The sequence below is a fragment of the Mustelus asterias genome, chromosome 18 (assembly GCF_964213995.1).
Source record: "Mustelus asterias chromosome 18, sMusAst1.hap1.1, whole genome shotgun sequence".
NCBI lineage: Eukaryota > Metazoa > Chordata > Chondrichthyes > Carcharhiniformes > Triakidae > Mustelus > Mustelus asterias.
The window spans coordinates 20286162-20299168 of NC_135818.1; the positions used below are offsets into that span (position 1 = coordinate 20286162).

The following is a 13007-nucleotide window of genomic DNA, read 5'->3' on the forward strand; positions in this document are numbered from 1 at the left end:
CCATCAGACTTTTGAATGGACCTATCTCGCATTAAGTTGATCTTTTTCTACACCCTAACTATAACACTACATTCTGCACCCTCTCCTCTATGAACGGTATGCTTTGTATAGCGCGCAAGAAACAAAGTTTTTCACTGTATACTACTACATGTGACAATAATAAAAGACCATTATTTTGCATAATACATTCACACTTTGTAACGCTCCATTATGAGCAATGACAGTGGAATCAATCTGCTTCAGGTGATTAACAACACAAGGGCATCTTTGTATTACCTCTTTTATTTTTGTATTGCTCTTTATTTCGACTACCAGTCATGGAGGGAGGGGGTGTAGGAACATTCCAGTATTACCCTCTTAATCGCACCATGATTCCCAAACTACAGGGAACTGCTCAAATTTAAGTGTGAAAGTCACAGTGTTCACTTCAACAGTTAGAATAAATAAGAGGTACAGTACATTGGGTATAACCATTCGCAGAAATGGGTTTGTCCCTGTCACATTCAAGTATTCAATACATACTATACAGTGTGGCGTATTTACACTCACACACTCACTATCGTCAGGGACGACACTCCGTGAGAAAGAACTCCATTTGTTCTATAATCGGCTGTTTTAGGCTCCGTACCGATCTTTGAACGAAAGGTCGTCTTCAAGTCTCTTGTGAAGGAACAAAGTGAGTAAAGAATGCTATATCGGTGACGTAATTCACCCGTGGCTGTGTGTGAAGGAATCGCCAGGGCGGTCTTCACTGGTCAGGCCCTCCTCCTACTCCAACAATGGACAGAAGGACCGTTAAATGGCTGCAGATGGGCCAGCAGGACAGCCAGTGGCTGCCTCACTGGCCAGCAGCTGTTCAGCACTACCCCGTTCTTCCCGGAAACCTTTGTTGTAAAGCTTATCCTACCCCCTCCACCCCCCTTCCTGCTACAGAGTTCACCGAGTACTGTAAACATAGGCTGATTGAGACATGGTGAAACCAGTAGCAGTCACCAGAGAAGATCTCCCCCAACGTGGCAGGGCAGTTTCGTTAGCGCACGAATGACAGAGTTTCCCCGTCCCGCCCGCCACAGGAATCGTAGCGGGCGGGACAGAAAATTTGGTGGACCATGCAAAGGTCCGTTGACCTCAGGCGGGAACTTCCGGTCTTGGGGTGAGCGCGGCCTGAAGATACCACCTTAAGAGGATACTTTCTGTTGAACTAAGTTGGTCTGGCTAACGGGCTGAGGCTGACATTATTCACCTGGGACGCGGCCCTGTTCAATGATGGCTGTTAGATTTAGAAGCATTCACAATAGCGTCCGAGTTAAACCGACAGGGGTACAGGTTCATAGTTCCTTAAAAGTGGAGTCACAGGTGGACAGAGTGGTGAAGAAGGCATTCGGCATGCTTGGTTTCATTGGTCAGAACACTGAATACAGGAGTTGGGACGTCTTGTTGAAGTTGTACAAGACATTGGTAAGGCCACACTTGGGATACTGTGTGCAGTTATGGTCACCCTATTAAAGAGAAAGGATATTATTAAACTAGAAAGAATGCAGAAACGATTTACCAGAATGCTACCGGGACTTAATGGTTTGAGTTATAAGGAGAGGCTGGATAGACTGGGACTTTTTTCTCTGGAGCATAGAACGCTGAGGGGTGAACGTATAGAGGTTTATAAAATAATAAGGGGCATAGATCAGCTCGATAGTCAACATCTTTTCCCAAAGGTAGGGGGAGTCTAAAACTAAAGGGCATAGTTTTAAGGTGAGAGGGGAGAGATGCAAAAGTGTCCAGAGGGGCAATTTATTCACACAGTGGGTGGTGAGTGTCTGGAACAAGCTGCCAGAGGTAGTAGTAGAGGCGGGTACAATATTTTGAAACTTTAAACACTTTAAAAACTGTTTAGACAGTTACATGGGTAAGATGGGTATAGAGGGATATGGGCCAAAGGTGGGCAATTGGGACTAGCTTAAAAAAAGGGACGGCATGGACAAGTTGGGCAGAAGGGCCTGCTTCCATGCTGTAAACCTCTATGACAACTTCCATTTCGTTACCGCCCCACTGCCTCTCTGCACCATCACCTCTTCTATCATTCATCCTTTCTATTTTGTTCTTTGAAACCATAGAAACCCTACAGTACAGAAAGAGGCCATTCGACCCATCGAGTCTGCACCGACAACAATCCCACCCAGGCCCTATCCCCGTATCCCTACATATTTACCCGCTAATCCCTCTAACCTACACATCCCGGGATACTAAGGGGCAATTTAGCTTGGCCAATCAACCTAACCGGCACATCTTTGGACTGTGGGAGGAAACCGGAGCACCCGGAGGAAACTCACACAGACACGGGGAGAATGTGCAAACTCCTAACAGACAGTGACCCGAGCCGGGAATCGAACCCAGGTCCCTGGAGCTGTGAAGCAGCAGTGCTAACCACTATGCTACCATGCCGCCTTTGCTCTCCTCCCCTTTCCCTGTTCCCATTTCCTGAGAGCCATGATGTGGAGATGCCGGCGTTGGACTGAGATGGGCACAATAAGAAGTCTCACAACACCAGGCTGAAGACCAACAGGTTTATTTGGAATCACGAGCTTTCGGAGCTAAGGAAGGAGCAGTGTTCTGAAAGCTCGTGATTCCAAATAAACCTGTTGGACTTTAACCTGACGTTGTGAGACTGTCTTACTGTTTCCTGAGAAACTGCTGAATCTCTTTAACATTTTTCAGTTTTGCTAAAAAGGTTATTGACCTGAAGGGTCTTCTCCACAGATGCTGCCTGACCTGCTGAGTACCTCCAGTGTTCTGTTTATATTTTCGGTTCCGAGCCACAGTAACATTTTACTTTAGTATCAGTCTGGTCCTTACTGGGAGCAGTCCCAATTGTCGGAAACTGCCTGGAATTCAGACCAAATTGACTCAGAGAAGTAGGAATGCTTTGGAAACAAAGGCCTGGACTTCCACAAAAGTGGCAAGTTGACTGAAATCCAGAAGTCCTGCTCCTGAACACGGCACCTATCATTTTTATGGGGAGGCCTGGTTGGAATCTATGCATGAGTGTTTCGGAGGCAGCTGTTCATTTAAAACAACAACCAGCTCCAACTAGTCATGTCTCATTTTTATGAATCAGGAGTGAGAAATATAAGCAGGTCTAAACTTTGCCAAGTCCTTTGAAGAAATGGGATACACTTTTGAGAGGTAGCGTACCCTCTTTGGATATGGTCCCAGAATACTTCTGGGATGGCCAAGTGCCCTTTGGGAGAGGTAAGATGTCTTTCGGGATTGTTAAAAGTGGACATGAGTGTGCGTAGGATGTGTATAAAACCACTGACACTGTAAAGAGAGCTGTCAAAAAAAAAATGTCAACAGTGTCCAAAGAAACTGTCAAAAGCAACTATCAAGCTGTCAATGCATTTAAACCGCCTGCCCTTTAAATCTTTGAAAAAACACTGTGGACTATGATAAACATTATTTCATTCTGTTTGCTGACGCATGACTGAGCGTTATCATTACTGTATTAGTGCTGCAGGACTGATTTCACAACCTCCCATTATCACTATGGGATACTTTCTATTTCACAGATTGATTGATTGCTACAAATAGTTATCGACTCTTTGAAGTGGGACAATGCATTCCAATATTTGTTCTTACAAAGGATTATGCATTTGAATGAAATGCTTGTTTTTATAAGGGATTATGTAGTTGAAGGAATGTAAATATAGTAAACCTTTTTAAATAAGAGTGCTTTAAAAAATGTCTGCAATTGACAATTAGAACTTTACTTTATCAGCATGAGTCCTGAGGTCTGCCTGTGATAAATACTCAGTGATTCTGCATAGAAGATGTAAAAACCAAAGTTGGTAGGTGGGGGAATATGGGTTGGCATGTGTTGGCACTAAGTTGGCATAGGGGATTATAAAGGGCTATGAGGGGTGGGGATGAGGGCATAGATTGACACTGAGGGCATAAGGGGCCATGGGGGGTGGGTGGGGACTTGAGGTGGCATGGATAGAGTATGTGTTCGGGTGGGAACTTTGTCAAAAGGTCCTGTAGGATATTCCTGAGAGGACAGAGGGGACCTCGGATTAATGTCTCCCTCCACTGGGGTATCAATTGGATTCAGTGCTCAAGTCTCTGGCGTGGAACCCACAAACCTTCAGACTCAGAAGGAAGTCATTGAGCCACACTGACAAGAGCATGTAGTGGTTATAGCACAGGACTGGATTGCAAATCTCAAATTGGTGCAAAGTGTCAGCTGGCACCAGGAAAAGAAAATAAACCACCCCGAAAGTTGCCAGCTTGTAAAGAAAACCAACAGTTCAATAATAACCCCTCATGATTGGACATTCAACTCTTGACACCTTCTGAGGTAGCCACTCAGTAGTACAAGGAGCTGATCCAGACCACCTTCTCACACTTTCTCAAGGTGAAGGTTGAGTATCAAATGTAGTCTTGCCCACCAGCTGATAAATATCTCCCTCAGTTTGGCTTCCAGGGCTGATAACAGCCTCCCAGCCAAGTGGTCATCTGGCCTTCTTATAGCCAGGAAAACACATCTTTCCGAAGAACACCCAAACCTTGTGCAGCAGCATTCCCCTCGCTCGCCCCCCAACTAGGTCAACAGCACAGGAGAGGGCTCGCCTCGAGCACACTCTTGAGACCAACTCCAAGTAAGGCATCCACGTCCTACTGTTACTTTTGGTAACACAACCTCACCATAACCTCACCCTCAAGCCCATCAAGAACTGGAACTTCGCAGGTGGATTTTGGGGGGAGGGGAGTGGGCTTTCTCCATAGGGGGTGCTTTTCCTGACAGCGGACACCTTTCCCAACAGCCTGCACCGTTCTGGTTTACTCGCATACGGACCAGCCTTAGCACCGACGGCACAAAGCGTGCTGGGACTTGTGTCCTCAACTCATAGAAGATGAGTAAGGGTAATCTATGAAGCATTAAAATAAAATCAACTCTAAATACTACTCGAGCACTTAAATACAGGCTGCAATAGATAAGGTCCAGACACAACAGTGATCCATGCACCATTTGAATCTCCCAAGTGGTTTGTCCTCCAATAGCTTTGGGCAGACAGCGCCGCGCCTTCAGCTGCATCTCAGAGCAGGGTAGGACCTTGTGTAGTCCGCGTCATGGTCGGGAAATGCTTGCTGTCAATCTCCCACAGCTTCTTGCCCGAGAAGGATGCGGGAGGTGGGTTGGGCGAGATGGGTGACGAGTGGCAGCTGTTGTAGTTGATGTAGCTGGCAAGTATCAGCGTCAACTCCAGGATCTGGGGGCGGAAGAACAGTCACACGTTGACATGTGGGAAACATCAATTGGAAAAAGGCAGCTGAACCTCCTGAATTTCCTGTGCAAAGTGACTTGCTCTCTTGTCAGGAGTGACCACAACTTGAGTACTCCCCCCTACAATGCAGAAGGAATCCATTCGGCCCATCGAGTCTGTACCGAGTCTCTGACAGAGCATCTCACCCAGGCCCTTGCCCCCATCCCATCCCTGTAACCCCACACATTTACCACGACCAACCCACCTAACCAGTACATAGAGTCAGAGGTCATAGAGTCATAGAGGTTTACAGCATGGAAACAGGCCCAACTTGTCCAAGCCGCCCTTTTTTTTAAACCCATAAGCTAATCCCAATTGCCTGCATTTGGCCCATATCTCTCTATACCCATCTTACCCATGTAACTGTCTAAATGCTTTTTAAAAGACAAAACTGTACCCACCTCTACCTCTGGCAGCTTGTTCCAGACACTCACCACCCTCTGTGTGAATAAATTGCCCCTCTGGACACTTTTGTATCTCTCCCCTCTCACCTTAAACCTATGCCTTCTAGTTTTAGACTCCCCTACCTTTGGGAAAAGATATTGACTATCTAGCTGATCTGTGCCCCTCATTATTTTCTAGACCTCTATAAGATCACCTCTTAGCCTCCTGCGCTCCAGAGAAAAAAGTCCCAGTCTATCCAACCTCTCTTTATAACTCAATCCATCAAGTCCTGGTAGCATCCTAGTAAATCTTATCTGCACTCTTTCTAGTTTAATAATATCCTTTCTATAATAGGGTGACCAGAACTGTACACAGTACTCCAAGCGTGGCTGTACCAATGTCTTGTACAACTTCAGCAAGACATTCCAACTCCTGTATTCAATGTTCTGATCAATGAAACCAAGCATGCTGAATGCCTTCTTCACCACTCTGTCCACCTGTGACTCCACTTTCAAGGAGCTATGAACACTACCCCTAGATCTCTTTGTTCTGTAACTCTCCCCAATGCCCTACCATTAACTGAGTAAGTCCTGCCCTGGTTCAATCTACCAAAATGCATCACCTTGCATTTGTCTAAATTAAACTAATCTCTCATTCGTCAGCCCACTGGCCCAATTGATCAAGATCCCGTTGCAATCAGAGATAACTTTCTTCACTGTCCACTATGCCACCAACCTTGGTGTCATCTGTAAACTCACTAACCATGCCTCCTATATTCTCATCCAAATCATTAATATAAATGACAAATAACAGTGGACCCAGCACTGATCCCTGAGGCACACAGCTGGTCACAGGCCTCCAGTTTGAAAAACAACTATCTACAACCACCCTCTGGCTTCTGTCAAGAAGCCAATTTTGTATCCATTTAGCTACCTCACCCTGGATCCCGTGAGACTTAACCTTATGCAACAACCTACCATGCGGTACCTTGTCAAAGGCCTTGCTAAAGTCCATGTAGACAACATCAATTGCACTGCCCTCATCTACCTTCTTGGTTACCCCTTCAAAAAACTCAATCGAATTTGTGAGACATGATTTTCCACTCACAAAGCCATGCTGACTGTCCCTAATCAGCCCTTGCGTCTCTAAATGCCTGTAGATCCTGTCTCTCAAAATACCTCCCAACAACTTACCCCCACAGATGTGAGGCTCACCGGCCTGTAGTTCCCAGGCTTTTCCCGGCAGCCCTTTTTAAACAAAGGCACAACATTTGCCACACTCCAATCTTCAGGCACCTCACCCGTGACTATCGATGATTCAAATATCTCTGATAGGGGACCCGCAATTTCCTCCCTAGCCTCCCACAATGTCTTGGGATACACTTCATCAGGTCCCGGGGATTTATCTACCTTGATGCGCTTTAAGACTTCCAGCACCTCGTTCTCTGTAATATGTACACTCCTCAAGACATCACTATTCATCTTTCGGACTGTGGGAGGAAACTGGAGCACCCAGAGGAAACCCATGCAGACACGGGGAGAATGTGCAGACTCCACACAGACAGTGACCTGAGGCCAGAATTGAACCCGGGTCCTTGGCGCTGTGAGGCAGCAGTGCTAACCACTGTGCCGCCCTTGGTAGCCCATAGAGTCCTCGGGCCTGTCTCACCTTTTCATTATAGATCATGTCCGCTCTGCAGCTCAATTGCATTTTCCTTTCTTAGCTCTACATCCTCTTTACCCCCACGCTGAGCAATCTCAGCTGTGAAAATTCAACTTTTGGTATTCACAGCCTTTTAAAGTTTGCCACAAGTGGGCTTACATTAACACTGCAATGGAGTTACTGTGAAATTCCCAGGTTGAGAGAGTTCCAGTTCACATCCCTGATGTGAAACGTGCTTCCCTGATTTAGCTCCCGAGTGGTTTACAGCCCCATTATTCTTAATTACCCAATCAGAGGAAAGCTGTTATTGAAACCTCTTAACATTGCAATCAGATCACTCTCAATCTGCTATACTCATTGGACAGGTCTACGCAACCTACTCACATTATTTAACCCTCTAAACATGGCGTCATTCTGGTAAATCTGCTCTACAACCACTCCAAGGCCCATATTTTCTTCCTGTGGTGCAGTGCGGAAAGTGAATGCAGAACTCCAGACGAGGTCTGTCCGAGATTCTATGTACGTGAGGCAATGCCTCCTCCCTTCCACCTGTCAGCTCTCTTCAACTCCCAGAAAAGCAATGTAAACATCTGCAAACATCAGTTGGCCCTGTTACCTAGGAGGTTCCGCTGCTCTGAGGTCTTGAGGACCTGGGGTGTTAAGCATGCTTGGAGGGCCAAAGGGCCTGTTCCTGTGCTGTAATTTTCTTTGTTTTTTGTTCCCAATGGCAATTTAATAGAATAGAATTCATCAGTCAGTTATGGTCTACTGTAACTGAATCTGACTGAGACAGGAATGGATTAAGAAACAAACACAAATAAGCAAATGTCAACTTGCAGATCCTGCCCTCCAATGACAGAGTCATGTGGTTTTAAACATGGGACAACAACATTGCTACTCTTAACCCTCTGTGCTTGGGATCACTGAACTTACTTTATAAAGGCACCAGCTGAGACAAGGGAGGGAGAGACCAAGGCACACTGAGATGGGGAGACAGCCAACACTGTAGCACAGGTTCCCTATTCATACAATAATGGCAAATCCATTTTGATGGGATCCTGCCAGTAAAATCTTGACCACTATACTTATCAAATTGAAGAACGCAAGAACAGATCTGACCCCAAATCCAAATAGGACTGATCCTATAGAATCCCCACAGTGCAGAAAGAGGCCATATGGCCCATTGAGTCTCCACCAACTCTCCGACAGAGCATCGTCCCAGGCCTTATATCCGTAATCCCACATATTTACTCTGCTAAACCCCCTAACCTACACTAAGGGGCAATTTAATATGGCAAATCAACCTAACTGCACATCTTTGGACTGTGGGAGGAAACCGGAGCATCCGGAGGAAACCCATGCAAACACGGGGAGAATGTACAGACTCCGCTCAGTCAGCCAAGGCCGGAATTGAACCTAGGCCCCTGGCGCTGTGAGGCAGCAGTGCTAACCACTGTGCTACCGTGACGCCCTCCCAAGGAGGTTGAGAGATCCAGTGTTAGGCCATAGGGACTCAGAAAGTTCTGATGTTAGGCCATTGGGGCTTACATAACATGTCTTGAGAAACATGAGAACTGAGAGGTTTGTTTTTAACTGCTATATAAAAATGTATAGAAATGAATTGCAAAATGACTGCAAGAATGTTGAACTGACATTCTAATTCTATTGACATTAACAGGAAATGTATTTGGGAATCTTGGTGATAGTGAGTGGGAGTTAGCTGGATAGGAGGAGAATACCAGAGATGTTCCTCAAACCCAGAAATATAAGAATGAATAAGAGAAAATCTTGCTTGACCAACCTTACTCAATTTTGGGAGGGGGGGGGGGTGATACTGGAGAAGATTACACAATGCTAATGCAGTAGACCTAATCTTCTGCATGGTGGCACAGTGATTAGCACTGCTGCCTCAAAGCGCCGGGGATCAGGGTTCAATTCCCGGCTGGGGTCACTGTCTGTGCGGCGTCTGCACGTTCTCCCCGTGTCTGCATGGGTTTCCTCCGGGTGCTCCGGTTTCCTCCCACTCTGCATGGGAGGAAACCCATGCAGACACGGGGAGAACGTGCAGACGCCTCACAGACAGTGACCCCAGCCGGGAATTGAACCCTGATCCCCGGCGCTTTGAAGCAGCAGTGCTAATCACTGTGCCACCATGCACAGTCTGGAAGACGTGCTGGTTAGGTGCATTGGCCATGCTAAATTCTCCCTTAGTGTACCCGAACAGGCGCCGGAGTGTGGCGACCAAGGGATTTTCACAGTAACTTAATTGCAGTGTTAATGTAAATTTACTTGTGATACTAATAAATAAACTTAAAATAATCCATCAAGATTTTCTAAATGCCCTTATTAAGGTGTCCCATAATCAACTCTGGAATAAGGTCAAAGGAACTCACTGGAGTTCTCACTGGAACGACGGAGGCTGAGGGGCGACATGATAGAAATCTCCAAGGTTATGAGGGGCATGGACAGAGTGGATAGTCTGAAGCTTTTTCCCAGGGAGGAAGAATCAATTACTAGGGGGCATAGGTTTAAGGTGTGAGGGGCAAAGTTTAAAGAACATAAGAACATAAGAAATAGGAGCAGGAGTAGGCCATCTAGCCCCTCGAGCCTGCCCCGCCATTCAATAAGATCATGGCTGATCTGACGTGGATCAGTACCACTTACCCGCCTGATCCCCATAACCCTTAATTCCCTTACCGATCAGGAATCCATCCATCCGCGCTTTAAACATATTCAGCGAGGTAGCCTCCACCACCTCAGTGGGCAGAGAATTCCAGAGATTCACCACCCTCTGGGAGAAGAAGTTCCTCCTCAGCTCTGTCTTAAACCGACCCCCCTTTATTTTGAGGCTGTGTCCTCTAGTTTTAACTTCCTTACTAAGTGGAAAGAATCTCTCCGCCTCCACCCTATCCAGCCCCCGCATTATCTTATAAGTCTCCATAAGATCCCCCCTCATCCTTCTAAACTCCAACGAGTACAAACCCAATCTCCTCAGCCTCTCCTCATAATCCAAACCCCTCATCTCCAGTATCAACCTGGTGAACCTTCTCTGCACTCCCTCCAATGCCAATATATCCTTCCTCATATAAGGGGACCAATACTGCACACAGTATTCCAGCTGCGGCCTCACCAATGCCCTGTACAGGTGCATCAAGACATCCCTGCTTTTATATTCTATCCCCCTCGCGATATAGGCCAACATCCCATTTGCCTTCTTGATCACCTGTTGTACCTGCAGACTGGGCTTTTGCGTCTCATGCACAAGGACCCCCAGGTCCCTTTGCACGGTAGCATGTTTTAATTTGTTTCCATTGAGATAGTAATCCCATTTGTTATTATTTCCTCCAAAGTGTATAACCTCGCATTTCTCAACGTTATACTCCATTTGCCATATCCTCGCCCACTCACTCAGCCTGTCCAAATCTCTCTGCAGATCTTCTCCGTCCTCCACACGATTCACTTTTCCACTTATCTTTGTGTCGTCTGCAAACTTCATTACCCTACACTCCGTCCCCTCCTCCAGATCATCTATATAAATGGTAAACAGTTGCGGCCCGAGTACCGATCCCTGCGGCACGCCACTAGTTACCTTCCTCCAACCGGAAAAACACCCATTTATTCCGACTCTTTGCTTCCTGTCGGATAGCCAGTCCCCAATCCACTTTAACACACTACCCCCAACTCCGTGTGCCCTAATCTTCTTCAGCAGCCTTTTATGGGACACCTTATCAAACGCCTTTTGGAAATCCAAAAACACCGCATCCACCGGTTCTCCTCCATCAACCGCCCTCGTCACATCTTCATAAAAATCCAACATGTTCGTCAAGCACGACTTTCCCCTCATGAATCCATGCTGCGTCTGATTGATCGAACCATTTCTATCCAGATGCCCTGCTATCTCCTCTTTAATAATGGATTCCAGCATTTTCCCTACTGCAGACGTTAAGCTGACCGGCCTATAGTTACCCGCCTTTTGTCTCCTTCCTTTTTTAAACAGCGGCGTAACATTAGCCGTTTTCCAATCAACCGGCACTACCCCAGAATGCAACGAGTTTTGATAAATAATCACTAACGCATCCACTATTACCTCTGACATTTCTTTCAATACCCTGGGATGCATTCCATCCGGACCCGGGGACTTGTCCACCTTCAGTCCCATTAGTCTACCCAGCACTGCCTCTCTGGTAACATTAATCGTATTAAGTATTTCTCCTGCTGCCAACCCTCTATCGTTAATATTTGGCAAACTATTTGTGTCCTCCACCGTGAAGACCGACACAAAAAACTTATTTAAAGACTCAGCCATATCCTCATTTCCCACTATTAACTCCCCCCTCTCGTCCTCCAAGGGTCCAACATTCACTCTAGCCACTCTATTCCTTTTTATATATTTATAAAAACTTTTACTATCATTTTTTATATTAATTGCTAGCCTAGCTTCATAGTCTATCCTTCCTTTCTTTATCGCTTTCTTAGTCTCTCTTTGTTGTTTCTTAAATTTTTCCCAATCACTTGTTTCTCCACTATTTTTGGCCACTCTGTACGCAGCTGTTTTTATTTTAATACTCTCCTTTATTTCCTTCGTTATCCACGGCTGGTTCTCCCTTTTCTTACAATCCTTGTTTTTTGCTGGAATATATTTTTGCTGAGAACTGAAAAGGATCTCCTTAAAAATCCTCCACTGTTCCTCAGCTATCCTACCTGCCAGCCTGCTCTCCCAGTCTACCTTAGCCAATTCATCCCTCATCCTATCATATTTCCCTCTGTTCAAACAGAGGACACTGGTTTGAGACCAAACTTTCTCCTCTTCCATCTGAATCAGAAATTCGACCATATTGTGGTCACTAGACCCAAGAGGGTCCTTCACAATAAGATCCTTAATTCTACCTACCTCGTTACACAATACCAGATCCAAAATAGCTCGTTCCCTCGTCGGTTCCGTAACATGCTGTTCAAGGAAACTATCCCGACAGCATTCTAAGAACTCTTCCTCCATTCCACTCTTACCGACTTGAGTCTGCCAGTCAATGTGCATGTTGAAGTCCCCCATGATTATTGCCGTTCCGTTTTTACACGCATCCCTTATCTGCTTGTTTATAGCCCTCCCTACCTCAACATTATTATTTGGGGGCCTATATACCACACCTACTAGTGTCTTTCTCCCTCTACTATTCCTCATCTCTACCCATAATGATTCCACGTTTTGTTCCTCAGAGCCTATGTCATCCCTCAGTACTACCCTGATATTATCTCTTATTAATAGCGCGACCCCACCACCTTTTCCTTCTTGTCTATTCTTCCTAAACGCCTGATACCCCTGGATATTCATCTCCCAGTCCTGGTCACCTTTCAGCCACGTTTCTGTAATGGCCACTAGATCGTACCCACTTGTGCTGATTTGCACCATCAACTCATTTACCTTGTTCCGAATGCTTCGTGCATTCAGGCAAAGTGTCCTTATTCCAGCTTTTATCTGGACCCGCTTTGATGAGTCGCGAACACCCTCTCCCTCTACTCCCTTATCTAAATTACCGCCTTCATTCACTTGCACCCTCTCCTCTACCATTAATTTTGTAATTCCCCTTACCCCCGCATCCTCCCCCCCATCAATTAGTTCCTTGATCCTAGTCAACTCTTCTAGCT

The 13007-nt window shown here is 46.0% G+C and overlaps 1 protein-coding gene across 1 annotated transcript in view; it reads right to left on the bottom strand.

Moving 5' to 3' along the window:
- Nucleotides 1-184: 184 nt before the first annotated feature.
- Nucleotides 185-13007, bottom strand: part of LOC144506987 (pleckstrin homology domain-containing family H member 1-like) — a 174319-nt gene continuing 161496 nt past the window's right edge. The window contains 1 exon segment of the mRNA XM_078233493.1: nt 185-5264. Within this exon segment, the coding sequence (XP_078089619.1) occupies nt 5091-5264 (174 nt within the window). The 3' untranslated portion in view covers nt 185-5090.